The 27,399-nt window shown below is 43.4% G+C and overlaps 1 protein-coding gene across 7 annotated transcripts in view; it reads right to left on the bottom strand.

Annotated features, from left to right (window-relative positions):
* KREMEN1 (kringle containing transmembrane protein 1) overlaps window positions 1–27,399 on the bottom strand; it is a 53,825-nt gene that overhangs the window by 20,495 nt on the left and 5,931 nt on the right. For all 7 annotated transcript variants that reach the window (XR_008555259.1, XR_008555260.1, XM_054712480.1 and 4 more), the window contains exons 2-3: window positions 18,552–18,714; window positions 14,889–14,980 (exon numbers count right to left, since the gene is read on the bottom strand). Coding sequence is in view for 5 of the 7 variants with exons in the window: in XM_054712480.1 (XP_054568455.1) it covers window positions 14,889–14,980; window positions 18,552–18,714 (255 nt within the window). In the remaining 2 variants the exon portion in view is untranslated. The remainder of the gene's footprint in view (window positions 1–14,888; window positions 14,981–18,551; window positions 18,715–27,399) is intronic.

The raw sequence follows: 27,399 nt of genomic DNA, 5'->3' as shown, positions 1-27,399 counted from the left end.
CTCTCAGAAAAGCAAAGGAAAAGCTATTTTTAGGTGAGGATTAACAAAAAAAATGTATGCTGTTTCAAGTAACTACGTTTTGGGGTAATTTGTTATACAGAAAGAGCTAACTAATCCACCTAAATAATACATACTAAATATGTGTATATTGAATGAAGGAATTAATTTATTGTGGCCCATGCAAAAATCAACAACTGTGTTATTAATTTACGAATCACTCCACTATCATATGAAGCTCTTCCCTACTTTTTCTATTTGGTTCCTCACAGCTTATAGAACTGAGTTATCATAAGACATGAATGAGGCCTGGTCCTAGAAGCACTTTTAGGTCAGTTAAGAGTGATATGTTTTCAACTCCAAAGTAAGCCACAAAGACTCTTAGAAAGCACTTTTCCTTTATGTTTAAGGCTGGAAAACAGCATGGTCCAGTTTAATAAGCTTTATATCCACATTAGTCTTCTGACATCTAAAAATATACACATATGTATATATGTACACACACACACTTAATTTCTGCCATCATCTACCTCTTACCAGCTCATTTTAAATTGGCAGGAAGTATCTCTGCTAACCCAAAAAGTCACCCTTCCCCCTCTAAGCCAAGTGGTTACCCTTCTTCTTTACGTCACATATGGTTCAAATATAACAAATGTGGCTCACCACACAAATGCTAAAGTGCATCTTTCGGAAACAAACCAAGTCTCTATAGTAGCAAATGTAAACAGAAAAACTCTGGGCAGTAGAAGCCTGGTGTTCAGGGGCCTGGCTTGGGAATGGCTGGGTTTTCGAGTTTAAACAAATGCAGTGAGTCAAGCATCTCTAGCAGGGAGCGTATCACACAAGCCAAGTTAAAGGGACCTCGCATATGGAAACCCAAGCCATGCACTTAATGATTCTTAGTAAGAACTACTTGATCATGATCATTCTGGTCATTTACTTTGATTTTTGTCTCATTTAGTCCATTATGCTCACCAGTAAGCATGTTATTAGGTATCAGTTATAGAGAGCCCAAGGCACATAACCATAAATGTGAAGATTAGACGTAAACAAGGCCATGGGTTGCATTAATGCAGCTGGAACCTATTCACAACAATTTGGCGAGCAAATCCAGGCAGCTCATGTTCCACTGAAGCAGTGAGGTCCCAAAACACATCCTGAGGCAGATCACTGGAAATCAGATCACAGCACGTTGTTGCTCCATCCATCTGAATATCAATGGCCTGAGGTATCACCCTTGCCGTCCAAGTTAATCACTTGCTGGACACTGTCAATTCTACCGGACATCTGTCCATGTCCCTCTATCCCCACTGCCACTTCCCCAGTTTAAAACACCTTCTCCTCCCTCTCAGACTGCTGCTTCAGCCTCCTATTCCATCCCCATTTCTAGGCTCACCCTACTCTAATCTAATTCGTCAATGGCAACCAGAATAGTCTTTACAGTACATTCCAGGCAGAAGTAGTGGCACGGGCAGAGGCCTAACACAAGAATGGCCTTGGCCTTGCAGGAACAAAAAGAAGCGAGTATGACCAGTGACACAGAGAGAGAGAAAAGTAATAGGAGCTGGAGAGCGATGTTTAAAGCTGGGGCCCTGCTTAAAACCCTCGAAGATCCCTGGCTACCCCCCAGGTGAAGTCCAAACTCTCTCCCATGTTACACAGGGTCTTGCCCCCTCTGTGCTGCTCCCCTTCCCCATCAGGATGACCCCTCTATCCTGGGCTCACACTGTATCTATAGGTCAAAATAAATCAGTGTATTTGCAAGTTTCCCAACTGCACACTGCACTCTGGCCTCTGGACTTTTGCACATGTTATTCCCTCTGCTTGGAATATTCTTCCCTACTTAAGATCGTAGCCTGAGCATCATTTTTCCTGGGAAGCCCCATGGCCCTCCTTTTATCCCCCACCCCCACAAAAAAAGGTTATATGCCCCTGCTGTATAAATCCTATAGCAGCCTATGCTGAACTTGATTCTGAACATCTGTTTATGTGTCTCTCTCCCCAATTTCCCAGGAACCACTTAAGCGTAGGACTATCTTTCGCACACCATTGTATACCCAGGGCCTGGCATGGTCCTGGTCACATGGCAGGTGCTCTGAAACTGTGTTAAATGAACAAATGTTCTGTGTCGCCAGCTAAAATCATGGAGTGAGTGGGTAAAGGCACTTCTTAGGCAGCAGTGAATGAAGAGAACAGAGCAGAAGGGAAGAGCAGAGCTGATCTGTAACAACATTCACTTAAAGCGAGTAACCGTTGGTTTTGAGACCTGCCTGCTCACTGTCCTCTTTGGCGACCTAGAAATACCATTTTAGATAACTGAGTTTACCACGAAGGTTAACTTTAATACTTAAAATTTTATCTTTATCATTTTGAATAAAACCTTTCTAAAATGTATTAACTATTTTTTTAAAAAAACAACAACACACAAAAAAACCCAAGAACTTTTAACTTACTTTAACCTACTTTAAATTTTCTTGGTGGCTTGAGATCATCAAATGCACTTCACCAAATGGCCCCAGACTGGTGTGCTATTTCCTTCTTTTTTTCCCAAAGGGTGGAACCTCTCTCCGAAGAGCCCAGCCTAGCCCCTAAGCAATGCTCTTCTCCCAGCAGGCCCCGGGAGCCAGCCTCAGTGTGTCTCAGTGATGTCCACAGGCTCCTCCCCCTGGAGAGTCAGCAGCCCTTCCAACCTCGGGCTCCCAGGCCGAGAGTGCTCACTTACGGGTCCTTTCCTCTAGGGCAGTGGTTCCCAACCTCTCCAATGCCGTGACCCTTTAATACAGTTCCTCATGTTGTGGTGACCCCCAACCATAAAATTATTTTCGTTGCTACTTCATAACTGTAATTTTGCTACTGTTATGAATCGTAATGTAAATATCTGTGTTTTCCGATGGTCTTAGGCGACCCTGCTAGCGGTTCTCAACCTGTGGGTCGCGACATTAGAAAGTTTTAGAACCGCTGCTCTAAGGCAATCTTGTGGAGACCGGGGCTTCCCCATGGCCCGGCTCAATTTGATTTCAATGAACTTGGCTCAGAGTAGCCCAGCCAAGGCCCCAGAGCCAAATCTGGTCCCAGAGGGCCGACACTGGTTCTGAAGACCCAACCCTAGACCCTGAGACACCAACCTAGAGCCGAACAGCCAAAGCCAGTCCCGAAGGGTGGAACCCACCCAAGAGCCAAGCCCAGACCTGAACAGCTGTAGCCAGTCCCGAAGGGCGGAGCCTCGCCTTTCCAAGTTCAGTTTTATCAACAGTAGAATGAGGAACAATACAGGCCTCAAGGGAGAATTAAAAGAAGATAATGTAAATAAAGTAAACACTACAAGACCTGGCAAGATAGTATGTGCTGAATAAATAGTGTTCATTATCATTATATGGAATAAAGCTTTCATCATTCACTACACAAACAGGAACAACTTGCTTAGTAATAGAAACATAAAACAGCGTTGAATTAAAAGACAAAAATCAAAGGCAGCCACCTCAGAAAACTGGGTTTGGTTCCAGATATTCAAATGTTCATCTTACATTTATCTGGCTAGCATACAGTGTGCTTTCATGTAAGCATCTTGCATGAAACCCATAGCCCTTCAGGAAGGCAGGACAGGCGATGTCATTGCTGTGTGACAGAGAAGAAACCAGTGAGGTTAAGGGTTTTGGGGTTGGGGGGGGCATACAAGATGGAAATGGAGAGCAGAGTGGCGCTCTAGGGGCGCCGATTCTCACACCATGGTTGGTGTTTTTTTTTCTGGTGTCCCTGGCCCTTTTCCTGATAGGCCCAGTCTGGGGAGCTAAATGAAAATCACTCCCTGAGATTAAAGATAGAATTCAGAAACACATTAGTCCCTCAACGCTCTGTGCACAAGGCCAGCCTCTGAAACATGCAGCCTCCACGTGGTGCCACTGCCTCTGAGTCGCACTGGAAACTGTGGCTCCAAGTCTCCCCGGAGAAGACACGTCATGGAGTCTTCAAAAGCATTACTGGTCAACTGAGTGGATTTCCAGGCTGTAACCCACCCTCAGCTCTTCCCAGAAGCAGAGAGGAAAACTCCATTTGAAAAAGGATATTTGTTCTCAAATTCCTTCTCATTTCCAAGACCACTTTAAAGTCCTGTGGCTCAGTCATGCATTTTTCGTCTTACCAAAGAGGCCTCATCACTTTCAATTTTTAAAAAATCATCTTAAGATACACACGAACCCCTTGTTTATCATAGCTGATGCTTTAAAACTCATGACGGTTAATTACCAACATTCTCTTCAGATGTTCAGAGTTCCTGACAGACACTAGTTTTAGAGGTGGCTGAGGGAGATGGCCCTCTATTCAGATTAACCCAGGAGCTACTGCTCTTTGACTATCACCAGGGACTGTTAGGAAGCAACCAGGCAGGCTTATTCAACACCTGCTACATTCGGATGTAAGTGGCCTCACTGGGAAGGTGCTACACGCATCTCCATGGGGCTTCCACAGCAGAAGACCACCTACTGCCCACACACCTTCTCAGAGATCCTGCTCCCACAACGGCTGCTCGTTGGGGACAGCCTACAGGACCCACGCCTTTGGCCACGGCTTACTCCCACTGGGGCCACCAGATTTCTCTCCCAGGAAGCTGGAACTGGGATTCCAGTTAATGAATTGTAGGCACTGGATTTATAGGGTTCTGTCAAGTGGGAGTAAGGCGACCAGCCATGTTTGAGCCATGTGAGTTGATGGGTGAGCTGATTCTGTTGGTACACAAACAGGAAGAAGGGTGAATGCCATGCTGAGAGAGAGGCAGAGGTGGGAGGCCATGCGGCCCTAGAGAGAATTGGCAAGAGTGGAAACTTTCTTTCCAGGTTCTTCAGACTCTGGGGTTGAGTTTTATGATATACTCCCAATGTCCTTCCAATAAATCCCTTTTGCTCAAGTCAGCTTGAGGGAGTTCTATTCCTGGCAATCAAACAATTCCTAACAAAGACATAAAGCATACCCATTATGGTAAAAGCTCAATATGAATATGCATCTTCAGATGGTAATTTGCATAAGAAGAAGTCCTGACTGTTACTATGTTTTCTAGTCCAGTGCTCTGGCCAGATCTGGGACATTTAAGAAACTAAAAGCGCCCTAGCTGGTTTGGCTCAGTGGACAGAACGTCAGCCTGCGGACTGAAGGGTCCCGGGTTCGATTCCAGTCAAGGGTACATGCCTGGGTTGTGGGCTTGGTTCCCAGTAGGGGGCCTGCAGGAGGCAGCGGTTCAATGATTCTCTCTCATCATTGATGTTTCTCTCTTTTTTTCCTTCTCCCTTCCTCTCTGAAATCAATAAAATATATTTTTTTAAAAAGAGAAAGAAACTAAAAGCAAAGTTTTTGTCCAATGTTTTAGAAAACTCTTTCCTGGGTCTACAAAATATCTATTATTTTTGCTTATAAGTAAAATCTGCTTCTTCAGAAATGATGCAGTGACTCTGCTTATTTTAAATGTCATTTAACCTTGTGTGGCAGAGCCCATCTCCTGCCCCAGGCGCTCAGCATTGGTGCCTCAGTGGCAGATTTCTTCCTTCTGGGGTAGGCAGTTAGACAGACAGGAGCAGAGCAAGGAAGACAGACCAAGTACAGAAGGTCACCAGGGTGCAAAGCCCTGGGTGCCAACAACAGGCAAATCTGGAAAAACAAGAACCTCACTCCCAGGGTAACCTTTTCTCCCCCAGCATCTCACTGGTCATTCAGTTTGGACCCTTCTATGACCTTTCCTCCCCTGGCACGTCGCGAGTCATGTGGTAGACCCCCTTGGAGAAGGAACAAGGAGCCAAAGAGTGGCCTCATGCGCGTCCCACGTGGGCCCCTGCATGACCACTCCCTTAAGCATTAACCCCTGGAGATGATGTGTAGGCCTCAGTAGTGTTTCAGCTCGAAGCCAAGAAAAGCAGCAAAACCAGACAAGTGATGCCTCTTTGACTTATGATCCCCTGCCCTGGCCAACCAATCAGTGCAGACCACTACCCTGAAAGGACACACCTGGAAAGCTGACGAATATTCTATTGAGATCCTCCCCTGGGACTTCCCCTAAAATCCCCACCCTTTGGACCAGGACCCAGTGCGCTCAGCTCAGGAGCACCCTCGTGCCTTTCCCCTCCCCCTCTCCTGCTCCCCAGGCTCTTCACCTTTCTCTTTCCTAAGCTCCAAGGGCCCTCTTTTGCCTCTGTGATTTGTTTCCCGAGCCCATTTCTTCTATCTCTGTGACTCTCTAAATAAACTTTCTCTTATAGTTGGAGTCTTAGCTCTGAATTCTTTCCCAGCCAGACCTCAAGTACTGACGTTGCTGAACCAAGGTTTGGTCTGACCCCAGTGGCCAAACACCTGATGCCATTCTCACCTCCAACACTTCCATGGGGACAAGGACTAAGTACACACACGATTCTGCTGCTTGAGTCCTATCAGGGGACCAATCATTTAGAATGCTTCCATCAGAGAATCAATGGGGTAAGTGTAGATTCATCCACACGCTCAGCCTGTGACCATGAGCATACCCGATCTTGTCCATCTAAAGCCATTCCAAACCTGCCACCTGCCATCTTGGTCCAAGTTCTATCATAATACGGCCCCCCTTACCTCTATACATTTATTTCTGAACAACTCTTTCAGTCACTCTGAATCTTCAAGCAGCCCCCACATGTGTCTCTGAGTCTATAATAACTCACTCAAATAAATAAGTAAACAGCCTTTTCTCCTCTATGAAATTTTAACTGTAAGGGAAGGGAGTAAGAGTTCCTAAGGATCCTGACTCTACGGATGTGTCACAGCAGTAGTTCTCTTCTGGTGGTAGTTCCTCTCCGAGATGTAATTTCTGGTTATTTAATGTGGTAGACAGTCTCCAAAGAAGGCTCTAATAATCGCCTCCCCCCAATACATGTGTGTCATTCCCTACTTAAATAGTTGGAATCAGTTTCACCTACTTGTGAGTCTAAGCTGGCCTTTTAACTTCCTTTGACCAATAAAATCCAAGGTGGACTTCTGAGGACTTGAGAGGACAGGTAGCTTCTGCGTCCTCTTCCTTGGAAGCAAGCTACCCCAGAAGAGGCCTGACTATGCTGCGGAAAAGCGTGGTCACCCAGGGAGAATCCTGAAGCCATCCTCAATGTCCTGGCCCCAGGAGAGCACCCAGCTGAATGCAGCCACCTGATGGAACCCATAGGAGAGTAGCAGAGGAGCAGCCGGGCCGAAACTCAGCCAACCCACAGAGTCAGGAGAAATGATAAGCTGTTGTTGTTTTAAGCCACTAGGGTTTGGGGGTGGCTTCTTAGGCAGTAACAGACACCTTACTTGACAAAAGGTCAGTTCAAGTTCAAGAAGAATGATACAGCTGCGTCTCTGGGAAGAAGAGCTCAGTTTGTTGACTGGAACTTTTTTCGCAGGGACACCACAAATACCCCAGGCAACGAACCACAGGGTCATCTTTTACTTTTTCTGCTGTTTCATCCCTTATATATTGCACTTGTCATCAAGTTCAGTCTTCTTCCTAAATGCATCTTGGATTTAACCCTTCCTGACTTATCTCACTGCTGCTATCATGGCTCAGGCCCTTATCCCCTGGATTTAGAAATCTATACCCATCCTCTCTTCCCCAAACTTCCTTCCCCTGATCCACCCTATGAATGTACTCTGGGCTCATCTTCCTAAACTAGGGCTTTCAGTATGTCAGTTTCCCTCGAATCAACTCTGACTTTCAAGGTCTGATCTGGTTCCTCTCTGTCCACTCTTCTACTTGGGCAGCTCGGTTCCCAACCCACAAGCACACCAATCCTGTGACCTTCCTCCAAGTCTCTGTCAGGCTCCATCTGCCCCATCCAGCTCCATCTGCCTTTCTCCATGAGGATGCCTCCAATTTCCACAACCCATCCTGGGCCCTTTCATCTTCAAAAACTCACAGCACACTAACTCATAATTCAAACTTATTTATATAACTGGTGGGCTGGTGTCCAATTTTCTCCTATGTTTATAACTCAGATTCCTAATTACATCATAAGATTGAGGGCAGGGACTATTTCTTATGTTTACATACATTCCTTACAGGCAAGTGCTGGTGTAAAGATGTTCAGTAAAATCATCCTTAATGATCTACATGAGTTTCCCTTTTTAAGTGATTAGTATGCTTTACACAACTGCTTTAGAACATCTTAGAAATACATTATATATCTGTCACTGAGGAAAATGTCCATTTGGTTCAGAAAGCCTATGCTTTTTAACAGAAAGTTAAATAATGTCCACTGCCAAAAACAAAGACTAGTTGAGTAGATGCCATATCTGAAACCATAAAACGGCATTGTAGGGACAAATGCAGGACCTCTCGTGTTCCCTGAGTGCAATGCCACCACAGAGGCTGAGGCGCACTCCTGAGCCCCCTGGTCAGTCAGGAATAAAAGGAATGGACAGAAATAGCACGCGGGTTAGGAATGACCTATTTAGGCTGACACACGCCAGTGGGAGTCTTTCCTTGGGGGAAGGCAGAGGCCACCACAATACCTGCCAGGACTTCCATGCCTACCATGTGCTGAAATCTGAGGACCGTGTATATTTTACTCATTAATCTTCAAAACAACCCTGGAAGGCATGGATGAAGAAACCAAGGCCCAGGGGAGAGTCGTTTGCCATAAACTATTAAATGATTAGTGATTCAAACCTAAGCTGGTGTGACTCTCAAGTCCATATACTTTTTACTAGTTTTCGTTTTCTTTCTTATTGGAAGACACATGATTTCACATCATCAAGAATACTGTGAGCACCTGGTATGGCCTCCACTGTGCTAGGTGTTGTGGAAAATTGTTAATATGGCTTGACGGGGGAAAGCCCCCATAAATTCCATCAGCACCCCTCCATAAATAACATGCAACCCAAGTAAAATGAGGGTGCCTGCTAAGTAAATACAGCTTTAAAAGAAATCCTTCAGTTTCCCATTCTGCCTTAAGCCTCTCCTTCACAGAAATTCCAGAGCTACCCCTGCTCCTATCTTTGAAAAATTTAGTCTAGTTGGGAAAACAAAACTACTCTTATAAAGCAAGAATAAACAACAACAACAACAACAACAAAACAAACAAACAGGATTCTGACAATGCTAACTTGGGCAATCTAAAGGGTTCAATTAAAAACATTATATAATTGTAATAGAAAGAGAGGAGAGGTGAAAAAAATTAGTATGCATAATTTATATTATTAACGTTCACTTCAGTATTGCTTTGGCTATGGCCTAAGTTTGAGGTTTTGCTTTAGCTGTACAGTGTTAATGACGCACAGAGACGCTGTGTTTGTTTCAAGGTGAACTTCAGCTCATACAATGAAGACATGGAGAGACCCTGAGGCCTGGACAAGGCTGCTTGATGCAGTGTTTCATGCAAAGGCTCCGACTCTGGGGAGCCCCTTCCCGGCTGAGAACAGCTGGGCTGGGAACACCCGCGGAGACAGTCCAACATTCTACAGAGCCGCTCTGCTGTGCAACAAATGCTTCCTGGATACCATTGCAGCCTGCCTTACTCCTGGGGCTTGGGATTTCCCAAACCCAGAGAAGAAAAGAAAATGACTTAGAGCTAACAGCTTGAACTGCAGACCCTCTGTCGCCACTGAGTTAATCCTTTGGTTTCCACAATGTCAAAAAGGCAATCTTAATAATTCGGCATACTATCAGAATTTCAAACTCTAATTCCCAAACAATCCACAAAGAATATTCTCAGGAATGACCTCAACAGTAGCCTGGATCCATCCCAGGGTCCCTTTTTTTCACAGAAATAAAAGAAATGGGGCTTTTCTCGAGTACTGGAAAGAAAGGGCACTGGTCTTGCCATTAGGAATCCTAGATTCAAATCCTGTTTGGCTCAGAGCATAATCCTCATCAAATCACTTAACCACTTTAGGCTCATTTTCTCATTTGAACAATGGGGCATGGGTGGTTGGAAGAGGACATACCACTTGCTTCATAGGACTGTTGAAAAAAGATAAATAAGATAATGTGAATATAAATGCTTTGTACACAGTAGGTACTCAATAATAGCGAAAATAAAAGCTAAAACATACTAAAAATCAGTGTTGACATTAAAATTTAGAAAATGCTGACAGAAACAAAACATTTCCTATAACTGAGAGACCGCCTTGACCACCACTGCCCAAGTGCCCTTGGCTTTTTACCCAAACTCTGAACATAGCTTTAAAAACTCTTAGTAGGATGACAATTGGAAGTTTTCAAATCCTGGTTTTGGGGCTGCATTTTTGTAAGGAACAACAGACCTGTTTTAACAAAGGTCAGGGTGTTATTTAATTAAAAGGAACTTGAGCCTGTGAGGTCACTGGCTGAGACTGACCAGCGGTCCCATATTGCCCAGGTGCTAGCACTGGCATCCTGGTAGGGATGGCCTGTGTGACTGATACAATCACTTGAGAACGTCTCACAGATTAAGAGGGAGAAGCCTTGCCCTAAATTCCTAATATGGAGACTTAAGAAACTATGGAGAAACGTCTCCTGACACTCCACACTCTCCTCAGCCTCATCACCATCTTCCTGGGTCAAGTCCAAGCTCCAGATCCAGACCATAAGACCTCCCGTTATCTGGCCCCACCTAATTCTTCTCAGACCTCATCTCCTGCCTTCCTTCTCAGCAACACTGGTTTTACTTGGGCATTCGAGTGTGTGCGCGTGTGCACACAAACTGTTCCCTCTGCCTCCAGTGTCCTCTCTGCTCCACCTGACCCTACCATCTAGAACTCAGCTACTAAAAAGCGTGGCCCTGCAGCTCCAGCATCCAGGGGCCTGTTAGAAACAGAGAGTCTCAAGTGTATCCCAGGCCTACTGAATCAGAATCTGCATCTGAGTAAGATCCCTGCTGACTGACTGCATGGAACCTTAAAGTTGGAGAAGCCCCTCACTGAGACCCCAGTTCTTCCAGAAGCCCTCTTTGACCCACAGTAGCCCGCCTCCCACCGTGCCAGGGCAGCTGGCCCTTTTCAGTGCTGCCAACCTCTTGCTCATCTCACTTGTTACAGAGCATCTTGCATATACCCATCTGTTTATGTGTCTGCCTTCAGTTCTAGACCAGGGGCTCCTCCTACCCCAGGCTGCAGACCAATGCCATCCTTGTGTCCCCCATGTTGTATAAGGTTGGAGCTTAAAAAAAATGTTATTCGTCACAGCTAATAACCTCTAGCTGTCATAAGGACTCCTCTAGAGTCCTTATGATTTTAAACTTTAGTAACTAAGTTTAAGTAACTATCTTTAATAACTAGCTTTAACTTTAATAACTAACTTAAATAAGTTTTAATAACCTTAATAATAGCTTTATTAACTTCAATAACAAAAACTGTAATCACTAATTTTAATAACACATATTCCTGTGAGCTACATGTAAAAGTATTACAATTTTGGTTACTCTTATTACACATTTGAATCCATATATTTTGAATGCATTTAATTTTTTAATATTTAAAATATCATAAAATTTTAAATATTATAAAATTTCTATTTTGCAATGGAAACTTTCAAATATACTAGTACACAAAAGTATGAAAGAATAATGAGCCTGGCACTCTGTATCAACAAATGTCCACTTTTTTTTACTCTGAGATTTTTTTAAAAATTGATTTTTAGAGAAAGAGGGAGAGGGAGAGAAAGAAACACTGTGAGCGTGAAACATCAATTGGCCGTCTCCTGCATGACCCTCCTGCATGATGGAGCCCGTACAGAGAATCTTACTGGCAACCTTCCCACACACAGGATGACACCCAACCAACTAAGCCACACCAGCCAGGGCCAAAGGGCCACTTCGCAAAAAATAAAAAAAATAAAAATTCTCATTTCATCTATTTCCCCCACCCCACCCACTCAGCTTTTGGGAGGCTGAACCATTTTAAAACAAATCCCAGATATAATATTATTTTAACCACAAATATTTCAGTATGTATCTATAATTTAAAAAACTTTATTGTACCTAATACAATTAACAGTGATTCCTTAATATAATCTAATAGTCTGTATTCAAATTTTGTTAATTATTTCAAAGATGAATTTTTATAGTTGGGTTTATAGAAATCAGGTGAATGTTTGATAGTAAACAAAAAATAGCTCTCAGAGATGAAAGGTAAGTTTTTCATGCATGTGGCCCAAATCAGCTGTGTATGAAGAAAATTATATTAGCTTTTAATGCCATTTTCAGGTTCCTCCCCTGACTCACAACTAGATTATCTACTTTAAAAAACAACACTGTTATAAAGAACCAATAAGTAAAACAGAGCAAAGCAAGAGCAATGCTGAGGTCCATACAAGCATGTCCCTCAAGCAGTGAAATAAGCGGGAATTAGAATGGTGAGAAAGGTTTTTTACAAAAGAGAGCTATGCAAACGACAGATTTTAAGCCAAATTATTTCTCCCGCAATAGTCAAACCAGCAGGACTTACAGATTTAGAGTGGACTCTAGAGGAATGATAAATTTGATAATGTTGGAATCTGCTTTTAAAACTGTATTTCTTTTGCCTGCGCTAAAAACTCGGGGATTCTGAGAAACACATCGGCAGAAGTGGTTTGAAGAGCAAATCCAATTACCGCAGAGTGTGCTCCTTGTAACGGTAAGTTCTGATCCGTGCTCTGTAGGTCAAGAGCACAGTTCAAATTTCTCTGTGCCCCCTTTTGAGTCACACTCCATCTCTGCCTCCCTGCTCATTTTAGCTCCCTATGTAACACGCCGAGGGGCAGAGATTCCGGTCTTCACACAAAGGCCCGCCATTCAACCACACTCTGCTTTGTCCCTAAACATTCATTCCCCCTGGCTCCTGCTGGGTCTGTTATATTCAGATATGAACTTTCCAGGAGTCTGATCATGTCACAGGCCTTTTCCTGTATGACAAGTTCAGTGCTAATCATGAATAGTGGGGCTTCACACAGAGGGTTAGTATTATTCATGAAAATTATGACTCCACATCCAGAAATAGGGCGAAACTGGCCTAAAATAGGCAGGCATGTACTCAGTTGAGTGCACTAAGGCAATTATTAAGGTCTCTTGCTGCAAATATCACAGGAGTCTTTCTCAACTATGCTAATCAGACACACTCGATGCACAATGTTCTGCCAGACTCAAGGTTTGAGCCTCAGCTTGGTGGGGAGCCCTGGTGCCCACAGGGTGAACGTAAGGCTTTTCCAAGGCACTCCCAACCCTCTCAAACTAGGTACTGCCCAGTGCTTATTCCAAATTTCTGTAAGTCTCCCTACCCAGACCATTTCAAGGCCAGCGTTAGGAGCTTTGAGAGGGTTATCAAAGCGCCATACGAGAAGGAAATATTAAATTTTCCTTTTTTTGGAGCAACAAATATTGAATTAGAGGGGTACTAGGTGGCTTGTACCTTTTTTTGCTCTAATTTCCTCTTCTGAACCTTAGTTTCAGTGACCACATTGAATCAGCTCCCATTGGCCCAAATTATATTTTATAAATGCAAGTTGAGGATTATCTTTCCAAACAAAAGTGCCCAGATTGAAAGCCCCTCTTTGCCATTCCTGAGAGAATGACATGGGCTGGTACTAAAAGACTATCTTTGTGTCGAACAAATGGACCGAGGAAAATCTGTTTTCCTCTCCTCCTGTCCCTTTCTTCTTTACATAACTAGGGCCAAATGAGATGTTTTTCATTTTAAAAATTTGATTAAGCAGACTGAGCAAAAGCCCTTTCTTCTGGTCTTTACTGTTCTCAGCTCTGGGACTGAATCAAGACACATGTTGGAAGGACAGTGGAACCAGAGCCTAAGTGCCAAGCAGGGGTGACATTTGGAAGTTTAACGTATGAAAGGTGAGCACTGGGCCTGCAGCACCAATTTAGGGGCCACCCTTTCCCCTTGAGGCATCAGAATCTGGACGGCTGCAATGAGTATGAGTGTGGGGGTCCCAGGTTCCATGCAAACCACCCTATCACTCTATATACACAGGCTCCTGACCTGAGGAAGGAGGCAGGGCAAAGAGCAGGTTTAAATACCAAGGAAGAAGCTACTCAGGTAAAATGATTGTAAATGAGCTGTCCTGTTTCAGCTCTAGGAACCGAGAAACCCTGCCCCTTTGGCATATTTAAGAAGATATTATCAACAATACATTCGGAATCTCCTTATAGTACCATGTTTAGTTTTGGTTTCTGTACTTTAAATCTTTCTAGAATATTTTCTACTTTGTTTTAAAGTATCTTTCTAAGGTTCTCTGCCACATCATATATTTTCTGAGGGTCAGGGTATCTTCCTGCCTTTGTATGTTGGATATCATAAACACTAATTACAGGAATAAAGGAGCAAAACAGTTAGAAAACAGGCCTCCTAGTAAAAGACTAAAGAAACTGGGATGTTTTGGATTTTTTTTTTTGTAGTAGAAAAGGACAAGTTGTAAGTTTTCATAAAAACGACAGGACCTCTAAATGCTAACGTGAGGAAAAAGTCTATCCCATTGGCTTTGGAAGGTATCTAATTAGATATTTACTGAATATCATGTTTCAGGGAACACAGCACATTAAATCCAAATAATAAGTAGTGTCATAACTTAGTTTCACTATCTTTATTCATTCTAAAAAAAAAAAAAAAATTCATTCACAAAAGTACAAGGTACTTTCCCTGGGCTTGCTACTGAGCTATTGTTGCCATCTCTACCCATGAAAGAATAAGCATGAGGAAATTGAGTAAAAGTAAAAATTCTGGTTGAGTTTATCCATCAAGGAAATGGGATCCTGAGGGAACCAGGCATCCCCATTTCTGAAAAGCTCAACAAGAGAAGCAAAAATCCTCAGCCAGGATGGCTTCTCCCTTCACCTGCTTCATGAAATCCAGCGACCTGAACTGCCTGCCCTCCGGCAGCAGCTTTCACTCTGCACTCTCAGTGTTCAGTGTCCTGAACCTCAGGGGGTGCGTGAGGGTCTTACTCTGGCAAGCAGGTATCTCGCAGTACTTCCAGTAGACGCCGTCCTCCTGCTCTGCCACGTAGCACCAGGGGCTCACATCTCCATCTGGGTTTCTGTTGGGGAAAAGGACAGACCAGTAACATTTTTGTCATTTGAAGTCAACAGGCTCATTGCTTTTCAGTTTTATCAAAAAGGAACGCTTCAGCTTCTGTTATTTTTCATAACTGGAATATACCTCAATGCCACCTCTTATGAAGAATAAATTGGTAATACCTTCCTCCTCCAACATATATTTCAGGGTATGGGAGCAGGAGGAGGTTGGGGGGTGAGCAAAGGAGATATATATTTACACAAATTCACTACAGTGTAACCGGGACAACTGGCCACTGAACAAATCATGACAAACAGCACTGTGTAAACAGGCAATTCCCAATGCTGAGAGGGCACAGGTGCTCCCTCGATACTGTGGGTAAGAATGTGAAGGATGCAAACGGTCAGGATGGCAATTTGGTAATTAAGAGTCAAAAGCCCTCAAAATATGCAAGCCCCCTTTACTTGGCAATTTCTCCTTTAGTACTTTATTCTAAGGAAATCTTTACTTATAAAGATGTTCACCACAGCATTTTTATACTACAAAAAAGTTAGAAACAAAAATTAAGGACTGGTTAAATAAATATGTTATAGCCATATAAAGGAATGCTAGGCAGCTCGTTAAAATGTGTAGAGACACACTTTATTAATATGGAAAATTTACATATCATAGACTCCATTGACGAGCTTTCACCAGGATCAGTCTGGTCAACTTACGTTTCATAGAAATGGGTCCTTGGGGTGGTGAACACAATACAATATACAGATGATGTATTGTAGAACTGTACCCCTGAAACCGATATAAGTTTATTAACCACTGTCACCCCAATAAATTCAATGTAAAAAATGGGTCCTATTCTTATCTTTAAACATGAATTTCTTAGCGAATTCTGAAGAAAACTAGGCCAAAGGGTTTCAATCAGAACCTAAAATCCTGTAATCCTGGTACCAACTGCTGATAATAGCAATAATATTTTTAAAAAATTAACTTCACATTTCTAAATGAATGGCTTGGAATGAATGCCGTTCAGGGTGTTCAACTCAGAGATGCCATGACAATAACGGGCAACACTGCAGAACCAGAACAAAAAAGGGCAGGGGTTACTGGACACACAGAAAAGCCCGGCCTCTCTTCACTGCCTTCCAAGCTCCCTTTCTTTAGACTCAGAACACTGGAAACCTGACACTCTGGTTAGGCCGGAAACGGGCATAAAGACCCAACAGCCGGAGCTTTGGAGCAACCCCTATCAGGCTCGAGAGGGATAAGTCTATTGTGTGGCCCAGAAGATAAGCCGCCCTAAAGCACAAAGGGTCCTTTTATTTTTTGTGCCCAAAGGCAGGTGCCAGTGCCAATTCTGCTCTTCCCCGTCTCTCTGTCTTCCCTCTAATCCAGATAGGTCGAGCCCAGAAAAGTGCGTTCCCATCACTCGCCATCTCTCAGACATCCCAACTGTGATGGATCTGGAAACATCACACAAGACAAACAGTGTCGGATGTCAGCTGAGAAATCAAAGCAGGAGAACTTGCACAAAGCCCTGCTTTAAAAAGTATTTCACTGTCATTTTCCTCCCTCTATTCAGTGTTCAGCTTTGATGTAGTATTTGGTAAAGACCTTAGAAAAACAACTGTTTGTTATCAATGTCAAAATCATTCTGAAAAGCATCAGAATAGCTTAATAAAGAACAAGCAAATTCATCTTTGACTTCACTGCAGTGCTAAAAGCAAAAGGCCCAGACTCTCTGATGTGATAACAATCAACAATTTCAGCCTCTCTTTTTTGAAGTATACACTGGGAGATGAGGTCAGGGACATTCCATCAAGTCAATGCAGGGGAGGGCTGCAGCGGCCAGGGCTGAGGAAGGCGGTCTCCCCTGGCTCTCTTAATGAAGACTTACTAGTGCGTGTCTGGGAGCCTGTAGCGAGAACAGGGTGCTAATCTATGAGAAAAGATTTTTTTTTTTCATCTGAATGAAACCTAATTGGAAATTTCAAATTTACCTTAAAGTCAGACTTAGAAACAGGAGCTCTTCTGAGAAGACTTGCTTGATAGAAAGCAACAGAATCAGAACAAACCAGTGGCCCATTACCAAGAGATACTTTAGAACAAGAACATAAATATGTAAAAATCAAAAAAACAAACACTGGTTTCTCTTCCTAAACACTCTTCCCAACCCAACTATTCCTATGAATAGAAAAACTAGGGGAAGGGAATAAACCAGAAATGGAGTGCGGTTAAATTTTTAATTATGCAAAAAAATTTTTAATGAACATGCATAGCTTTAAAAATAAATTGTAAAAGAATTACTTAATGAGCATTTGTAACTTTAACAATAAAATACAAAAGACAGCAAAATGTGAAGTAGCATTTATATAACTTGTTGCCTCTGGGAAGTGGGGCTTGGTGGGGAGGATTTGCCAGGAAAGAGGTAAAATGGGGGACTTTAAACAATATGTGCTTGTCGTTTTTGAAAAAAATTTTTTGAAAAAGCTCTTCATATTTTTATAGTAACAAACTAGAAACTAATGCAACACAACTGTGGGGAAATGGCCGGTCGGTACAAATTAGGGCAGAGGTGAAGGAAAGAGCTGAACGCCCGGGGATAATGAACATGTACCACAGGCCTGGTTACTGCAAGACAACCACAAGGGTCCTAGAGTGTTAACAAAAATACATGGAGAGGGCAAAAGGTAAACAGTGTGGCCTATGCAATGCAGGGTACAAATATGTTGGCTCAGCTGGGTCAACACGCCATGGTTGAGGCTCCAACTTACTGGTGGAACCGGGGACACTGTGTAGCTCAGGAATCACTTTTCCCTGTCAAGAGGCGGCCTTTGCACCTGTCCTAATAATAATTAAATTCAACACATTGCTGAACCATGAGTCACATTACCAGGATCTTGGGTATAAATAGCTAAAACAAAGCTATAACCAAAAGTGCTTAGAATTTTGCTCTGGTCCCCACAGACCAGTAATTCTTTACTTGTTTTGGATCACTAACAACTGAGAATCTGATCAAAGTCATGGATCATCTCCGCAGAAAATTGCAAGTACACATTTGGAGCACCATGGATCTCAGGTTAAGAGCTAGAGCCAGACAGGTGAAGAGCAAAGAAACACCTGTCTAGTGAAAGGAAGGAAACAGCACACATTTGATGGCTGCCGCTGCCCCCTAGAAAGGTTATCCTGGTCTGGCAAAAAGTGGGATAATGCAGGGCAGCTTTTTTTTTTTTTTTCTCCGAAGCAGAGGGAGGTTTGGGCCACAGATGGTGCTTTTGCTTGACCACTACATTCACGGCAGCTTAAGAAGCTTTGCTGTCTGTGTGCCCACTGGTGGAAGGGCCAACTAAGAAAACCCTCCCAAAGAGACATCTAAGTGACCAGACAGAGCTCTGGGAACCAGTGTCAAAGCAGCCCAAGTGGAAAAGAATGGTAGAAAAAAGGTACGAGAGAAAGATTTAAAAAACAGTAACAAGAAAGGCCTTCTGAGTTGGCCAAAAGGAGACAGAGACGCTTTCCCTAGTTGTGAGCAAGGCTGGAGAAGAGTGGAAGAGGAGACAAGATTTTTTTTTAAGTAGTGTGTGGCTTCATCTTACCTGCAATAGTTATGCTCGCCCAGGCCCCCTTCCCCATTGGGGTAATTCAGAGTGTTGTATGGATGCTGGAAAGTCTCGTTCCAGAACAGACATGGCTTCCCGCCTTGGAGTGCCGTCCAGTTCTGTGTCCCCCTGTAATCTGCACCATTGGTTGTGAAACATTCTAGGAGAAAGAAAAGACAGAGCAAGCTAATTTCTTGGCAACATCTATGGTCTCCTCCCTCTCTGGTTGATGTTTTATTTGTTTTGTTTGGACCAAGTTAGAAATGGATAGTGTCTTGCTAGGTCCTGGACACAGCAAGATTAACATCGCTGGGGCTGAGTACATCTGAATCGAGGTACCCTCCAAATGCTCGGCTCATCTTGGCACTGGTTTGTCTACATACACTAGAACATTTCCCCTTAAAGTATACAGATTCCAACTAAGATGTAAACAGGGAGTTTAAATGTATTGAAGCCCATGAAGTGAACCGGGAAACCCCCAAGTCTGGGAACAGTTGGTAACAGCCCTCCACGAGGAATTCTGGGTGCTCGGAGGGGGTCACGGCTCTCGCCAGTGTCTCTGTGTGGTAACCAGAACCAGGTCACCAGCTGTAACTGAGCTCTCCCCTACAGTCTGAAAGGCTGCACTGACACTTGGGTTTAATAAGACCATCGGATACAGCAACGCTTTGGAATCCCAATCACACAAGCCTGGGAATGACTCACATTCCCTGGTAATGAAGAACAGTCCTCCCCACGCTGTTTGAGACAGAAGTGCAACAAAATAGTCAACAGCAGGGAGGAAGGCCGAGCTGGCATTTTCTCTCACCTGTTTCTGAAATTCCTTCAAGACACACTGAACACGGTCTCGGGTCTAGTTTGTGAAATGGCAAAATCCTTGCAGGTGCAACAATGTGCTTCTGAATAAAATCTGCTTCTCAGACGTTTTTTGTTTTTTTTTGGGGGGGGGGATGGGAACTGAGGCTGATAGGATTTCCCCCCACATATTGCATGCATTAAATTCACAGAGGTTCATGAGAAAGACACAGTACAAAGAGCAATTTTTAAAAATTAGCTTAGTTGAAACTGACAGATAGAAACACTTCAAACACTTCTTTAAGATGTATCACTAGGAACCTGACAATCTGGGGGAGTCCCACTACCATTCTGAGCTTTATTTCTTCCCCTCCCCTGACATGCACTGACCTAGGACTTCCGATGTGAAGGACTCCTGTTGCAGTGCATGTGCCTGCTCCAGCCTACGCATGTGCACAATGTGAGCACGTCTATATTCTAGAAGGTATTTCTTTTACTGTTTAAAAACCTCTCTTCCTGTACCTCTTTCGCACACTCTCTGGGCTCTGTGTTTTATCTGGGATAGCACGGTTTTATGGAGAGCCAAAACAATCTGGAATTCTGGCTGCACAGAACACTCGAGTAATTTATCGTGTTTGTTGCGACATTCATGTGTTATGATGTGTGACTCTTCATGTAGCACAACAACCAAACCCTCAACCAGAGTCTGCAAAAATACAAAAGTTCAAAGGTAATTGAAGGAGGCAGCTCAGTGTAGCATAAAATGCAATGAACCAAGGAACTAAGCCCTGGCTTCTCGTCCTGGACCTGCTGCTGACCAGCTGTGCGACCTTGGACAAATCGCCATCATCCACATCACCACTAATGCTTACAGAGCGTTTTACCGTGTGCCAAGCCCTGTTCTAAGTGCTATACAAATATCAACTCACCACCAAGCCAGTGGGGCGGCTCCTTACTACTGCCATTTTACAGACGGGGCAGCTGGGGCACTCACCACACCCCTACTGCCTCTAGTGGACCCCCCTCAGCATCGTCCTTGTTTTCCCCATCCTCTCCCGCACACGACCTCCCACTCAGCAGCAAAGCCTGTTGACTTTCTTAAACTATATGCCCTGAAGCCTACCCTCTCCCCTGCGTCTTGGGTGCCAGCACTTTGGTCCCGTTCGCCATCAGAGGACAGGACAGCCTTGTTCGGGTCTCACTGCTTCCACTTTGGGCTTCTGCAACCCCTTCTCCATGCAGGGCTCCGAGTTCTCAGGAAGACACAGCACTGGGAGCAAAACCCAAACCTTCGACCTTGTTGTCGGCAAAGCTTCCGTGACATGGCCCGGGGCCTCCCTCCTGCTGCACCCCCAAGCTCTTCCCCTGGTCACTCGCTGTGCACCAGCCACACTGGTCTACTTTTAATTTCGTCGACACACCACATTACGTCCTGCCTGAAGTTTTATTCCCTAATGCTTGCCATGACACTAGATGTTACCTCCTCAGAAAACCCTTCCCCAACATCACCACTCCTTTCTTCCGCCCTTAGTTTGTTTGCTAGAGAAAAAGAGAGGGGGGGAGAGTGAGGCTGTGTGCAGGGGTGTGTATATCACACCAGAGCCCCCGCCAAGGGTTAGAGAGAGACCTGGGAACCTGTATTTCTATAAACCTGCCCAGGTGACTCTTTTAATTAATCAGGTTTGAAAACCACTAGACTAGATGATTCTAAGAACATCAAGCCAATCTTTGCCAATTACTAGGATTTTAATTGCTGTGTGTTATTACATCTTCTTCTCCTATGAGCGGTTGAGGAGTGGCCCAGAAGCCAGAAATGCAGGCCTTAGCAATAGACAGCAGCCTGTAGGGTGGTGGGGTCAGTGTTCCCAGAGGCTCAGATGACTTGATTTGTAACACAAAGAGTGTGGCAGCCACCCACAAAGATGTCAAGCCTCATGAATGGGGACAAGGTGGCACCTGAGAGAGGGAATGGGAAAGTGCACACTTGTCTGCTTTGTCTGTTTCTCCCAGGCCCAATCCAGCTCTCCTTACACTAGGGAAACTGAGGCAATGTACGAGATTGTCTGATTATCTTTTGAACAGACTTGCCCAGGGCATGTCGATTATAAAAAAGGGCAAGAAAAACAAACTTGAGTAATCCAGATCAAAGTTCTGTGTGCATCTTGATTTCATCAGAACACTAGGGTGTGGTACTAGATAATGAGGACCCTGCCTCCCTTACTTTCTACTGCTATGAAACTGACATAAGCTTTGGCTAGACGGTCCAGGAGTAGCTGAAAGCAAAAAACAGAATAAAATATCACATGGCCAGCTACATATTTATGCATTTGGTGAAAGAGAATGAGCAAGGGCAATAGATCTAATCTCTAGGGTGTTATTCATTAATTCATTCAACAAAGATATATTCAACACCTACTATGTGCCTTGCACTGCTCACAGCCCGGGGAAGGCAGTGGTACCCAGCTTTCTCTCACCCCAACACAGCCGAGGCTCTAAGATACTCTCCTGTCTTTCATAATGGCTCCCCAGGAGCAGTGAGTCCCATGATTGTATCGAGGAAGGTTATCAGGTCTAGACTAGAGAAAGGACCGTTCAGGAAGGGGAGGGGTCCTCTACACACGTAGCACATACTGAGGTTCACTGGAATACAGAGGAAGTGACACCAGTTAAGTAGCTTACACCGTGTGGTTTCAGGAAACCACCTGGACATTTTGGGCCTCCGTTTCTTCCCCTGTGAAATGAGGGGATTTGAACTACATGGTCTCAATGTCTCTTCACTCAAACTCTCATTTCACACAAATTCTAACAAAATAGTACGGAGGTTCAAAAGTCCGGGGTGATGTGACTAAAATGGATTGAGAGCTCAAAATCTCTTCCAGGCTTAAAATTCTCTAATTCTACACGTTTCTCTAATGGAAGTGAGAATTCCATGGTAAAAAACTCACCTCCCAGGTGGGCTCTCCCTCTGAAAAGGCACCTAAGCACTCTTTTTACTTAGAAGGAACTCCTTCAACAAATAAATTTCAAGGAAAAAAGAAAAAGAGGGGAAACCTGTAGGTTATTAGAGACTCAAGAGACACATCACCTGAACATCGCTTAGATCCTGATTTGAACTATAAAACACACTGATGAGACAACCAGGGAAATCTGAACATTGACTGGCTAGATATTTGATAATATCAAGGAATTATTGCTAATTTTTCTAGGTGTAATAAGGGTAATAGTGCCATTACTATGTTTTTGAAGAGTTTTTATTATTTAGGGATACATACTGAAATATTTACAGATGAGATGATATATGAGATTTGTTATAGAATATTCTAGTTGAAGGAATGAGAGGGATACAAATGAAATAATATTGGCCATGGATAATCATCATGGACGCTGAGAGATGGACACATGAGATTACCTTACACTCTTCTATTTTTGAATATGTTCTAAATTTCCCATAATAAACATATTTTAAAGGACATCTTGAAAATAGTTATTAACATGTTGTTTTACAATTTACTACCTTAGTTTCTCTTTATAAAATTGATTTGAGAGAGAGAGAGAGAGAGAGAGAGAGAGGAAGGAGGAGAGAGAGAGAAACGTCGATCAGATTCGACTGCCTCCTGCAGGCCCCCTACCGGGGATATAGAGCTGCAACCGGAGGCACCTGCCCTGATGGGGAATCAAACCAGCAACCTTTTGGTGCATGGGATGACGCTCAACTAACTGAGCCACACTGGCCAGGGCTACCTTAGTTTCTTTTCAAGAACTATAAACAAACTCAATCAGTCATAAATTCAGTCATCTAAAAGCAAGATAGACATTCACATATCATGTCCTTGGACTACATATTAACAGTTCAAATGACCATAGACCACGCTGTACTTTTGCCCAAAGTAGAATTACCCACAAAAATAATCACTGTAATTTTTAAGTTACCAGTAGTTTCTTCATTAAAATATCTTTTAAGTCTTCTTTTCATTCAAGAAAGCAGTGTCATTAATAACAGTAACAGGAAAAAGACCATGCTTCTCAAAGTTATTTTAACTAAAAAATTTATACTTTTGGCTCTGGCAGGAGTGGCTCAGTTGGTTGGATACTGTCTCAGGTACCAAGGGGCTGCCAGTTCAATTCCCGGTCAGGGTACATGCCCAGGTTTTGGGCTCAATCTCCGGTGGGGGGCATGCAGGAGGCAGCTGATGGATGTGTCATTCTCACATCGATGTTTCTCGCTCCCTCTCCTTTCCTCTCTCTCAAAAAATCTTTAAAAAACATACTTTGGAAGAGAACTCAAGGTTTATCTCTTTGAATCTGCAGTTTACTCATCTCTGTTAACAGATGAACTATTTAATTACTTAAATGGCTATTCCAAGAAAAACTGAACCAACGGTAAGCATAAAACCAGAGGTTTAAAATCAGAAGGCCCATGAAAACACTTCAGACAGGGGTGCTTATTATTTGTTATATAAAAATTTGAAAAACAATTATCAACGCAGAGAGGCCCATAATGCAGTGCTGCTTGGGTACCACTCTTTTCTCATTGGCTCTCATCTTGAATATGCTTCACTTCGACCCAGGCAGGACCCACTGGACACGGTCATCACTGTGAAGTGCAAGTGGATTTGCCAGGAATAGTGACCATGAATATGCAGTAGTACTTGAGGAACTTATGGCTACCATTTAGGATGTTATAAACACATACAATCATCAAATTGAAAAACAAAAGGCAGCTTTTGAGAAAGAATCTAGCTGTATAACATATACAGGGAGATTAGGCCAACCCTTGGTTAAAGAATGGACTCAGCAGAACTCTAATTAACTAACTTCATTAATTAACCATGAATTTTACTGCCAATGCCACCAGAACACTTTCTGTCACTTTGGTGATGGTACCGCTCTTGATATATATTTGAGTACAAAGAGATCCACTTCAATTTTGGAAAAAAAAATTCACACTAAAAATAGCTTACACCTAAAGAAGCTGGAACCATAGATGTTTTAAAGCTCCAAGTCCAGTTTCTGATGGACAATAACTTAGTGCACTGTAAGTCAACTCTGAAGGAAACAAAAAAGTAGACAAAAAATGGAGCACTTTGCAAGCACAAAAGCTAGAATAGTTAGCACTGCACTCCTATAGAAACCAGGGCCTTTACAACTAGCCCCACAGCACCTGCTGCCCCAGCTCTTGTAAGACTTGATCACCTGGAACTGTAGTTGCCTGAGAAGCACCTCGCCCTGCTTCCACTCGCCTGTGAGGTTCTTGAGCATCTCACTCATCTCTGTATCCTCAGCAACTACAGACCACACAGACCGTGCCGGGCAAATGACAGCTTAGCGAGGGAAGCAGGTGTAGGGAGCTAGAGGGTGGGGAAAAACACACCCATTACAGACATGTTCAGAGTGCCCCGTTTTCCTTACCAATTTATGTCTCTAGGCTAGTAATCATGACTTACCTAGCAATGACCTATGAGAAGTGCCAGGGAAGTTGATGTAAATCAAGCATTTGAAGGTAAAATACTTGCTATTTAAACGGGGAGGGGGGGTGGATCTGCTATTTAAAGAAAACCTATGGTGAAGCCATTTGTAATAGGGAACAATCAACCCCTTTGTAATGAATATCCATTTTTATATTCTGAGTTTGCTTTAAGCAGGAGACACCTGGCTTAAATCTACACTTTGCCTTACCATCTCTTGAGCAACCCAATTTCACACAGTTTGAAGCTTTCAATCAGTCTAAAAGGAGACAAAATAAACTGATAAAATAATCCAGCGTCTGGGCAAGTTCTATCAGTACTGCCTGGACTCTGTTTAATTTCAGAAGGCTAGAAATTTCCCCAACAGAGGTGTCCTGGAGGGCGGCCAATGCTCCATGGAAGCCAGCCTCTGGGCTAGTCAGCTTCCCTTGGTTGACAGGAGATGGCAAATAATACTCGCGTTCTTGGGTGCAGAGCTGACTGCCAGGAAGACAGCGTATCTCCAAAGCCTGTCTTTAAAGTAAAACCTAAAGCAACGAAGTTGTAGTCTTCTATGAAATGGCACAGGGATGAGTCCTAGTCAGAGATTTGGGGAATGCAGCAGGCATTGGCTAAGCATTGTTAGTTGGTTTCAAGATAAAAATGACGTAAGTGACAGGTTCAAAGTTCTGACCAGGGAGACAGTTTGGGGCAGAAGGGAAGACTCAGTTGTACCAATGACCTATAGAGGAACGAGCAGTGCCGTCATCTCTAGCCACCCACAGCAAGAAGGGCAGCGATGGCCAACAACTTGATTTGACACTCAAAGGTTTAAAGTTTCATGTAATGTTTCATGGCTGTGGAGGAGGGTTGCCAGATTTATCAAATGAAAATACAGGATGCCCAGTTAAATATGAATTTTAGATAAACAACAAATCACTTCTAAAGATATTTAAGTTTTCATTGCATGAGACAGACTTAAAAAAAAAAAAAAGATTCATTGTTTACATGAAATTCAAATTTAACTGAGTGTCCTGCATTTACTCTGGCAATCTCAGTCTAGAGAGCAGAAACATACAGTGAATCACAGATCTTATTCCATCAAGATTTCTGAAACACTGTTCACAGAAATGCTTAAGGAGCTTAATATGGATAATGAAGAATCTATTTTCTCTTCTTTTCTATCTTTAAAATAGATTTTTATTGATTTCAGAGAGAAATGGAGGAGATAGAACATCAATGATGAAAGAGAATTATTGATCGGCTGCCTCCTACACACCCCATATTGGGGATGGAGCCTACAACCTGGGTTTATGCCCTGACCGGGAATCAAACTGTGACCTCCTTGTTAGTAGGTCGATGCTTCATTTGCCACGCTGGCCAGGCAAATGAAGAATCTACTTTCTTGAGTGAAAAACATTGATCAGAGTTGCCTACTCCTGGGCCACAGTGAAGGGAAGGACAAAATAATAATACAGTTAGGACAGGGTTAACACTCCTGACATTCGGGCCTGGGTAATTCTTTGTTGTGGGGTATCCCGTGCATTGTAGGATGTTGAGCAGCACCCCTGGCCTCTCCCTGCTAGATGCCAGTAGCACTCCCCGTCGGACCCTGAGCTGTGACAACCAAAAATGTCTGCAGATAGTGCCAAATGTCCCCTGGGAGCAAAACCTCCTCTAGTTGGTTTAAACCACTGAATTAGAAGAAATGGTCAGATAAACAGGAAGTGTCATATCCATTAACCAGTGGTCATATAAAAGATTCTTCTCAAGGGAGAGATTTTCAGCTTGCCCCAGGTCCCTTCAAGCCCCTCACGAGGAGAAGGCCTCGTCTGTCAGCTAAGACAATCAGAAACCCTTCGTCTGCCAGAAGCGCTCAGGAAGAACCTTTGGCGAGCCAAGCCAATGGAGCTCTGCATGGCAGTGCACACATCACAGCAAGCAGGGCGTCGCACCCAGCCTTTGAAGACGTTCCTTTTAAGTTAACCTCCCTCCCAACTAAACTTTTTCCAAATCTCTTCCTGCCATTTGGAAGTTGAGTGATTCTCAGCTGAAAAGGCCTGTATATACGAGGTGCAGATGGCAGCAGTTACAGCCCTCACCAGATGCTGCAGTCTCTAATTTGATTGAAAGGATATAATTAGACAACAGAAACACTTTAATGAAAGAGCAAAACATGGAGGGAGGGAAGGATTGAAGGCCCTTAACTGATGCCAAAACACCCACCAGTAATAGAGGCTTTGAGTCTGGGGAAAGGGAAGGGGAAAACCCCTTAAAAGGACAGTCCCCATCCTGTTTATTTCCCCATAGAAATAGGAATAGGGATTTTATTATTGTAGATTTCCACTGTATTTTATGTGGGAACAATCTGATTAAAACCAGAAGGGTCTTCGGAAGAACATCAAAGAAAAACAAATATGGCTTCTGTGGTCATTATTAAAAATATTTTTACCAGCCCAATAATTTTCTTTGAAGATGAATTTTTATAGATTGAACAGCAGCAAGTAATTTACATACTGTGATGGCATTGGTTAACAAGCCCTACTATTCTAGCAGAGAGCTACTTAGTCGCCATATTTCCATCCAACTTCAGGACACCAAGGAGC

This window comes from Eptesicus fuscus, chromosome 23 (assembly GCF_027574615.1).
Source record: "Eptesicus fuscus isolate TK198812 chromosome 23, DD_ASM_mEF_20220401, whole genome shotgun sequence".
Classification (NCBI taxonomy): domain Eukaryota; kingdom Metazoa; phylum Chordata; class Mammalia; order Chiroptera; family Vespertilionidae; genus Eptesicus; species Eptesicus fuscus.
The sequence above is the reverse complement of the archived record's forward strand: the minus strand, read 5'-3'. Positions and strand labels throughout refer to the sequence as shown.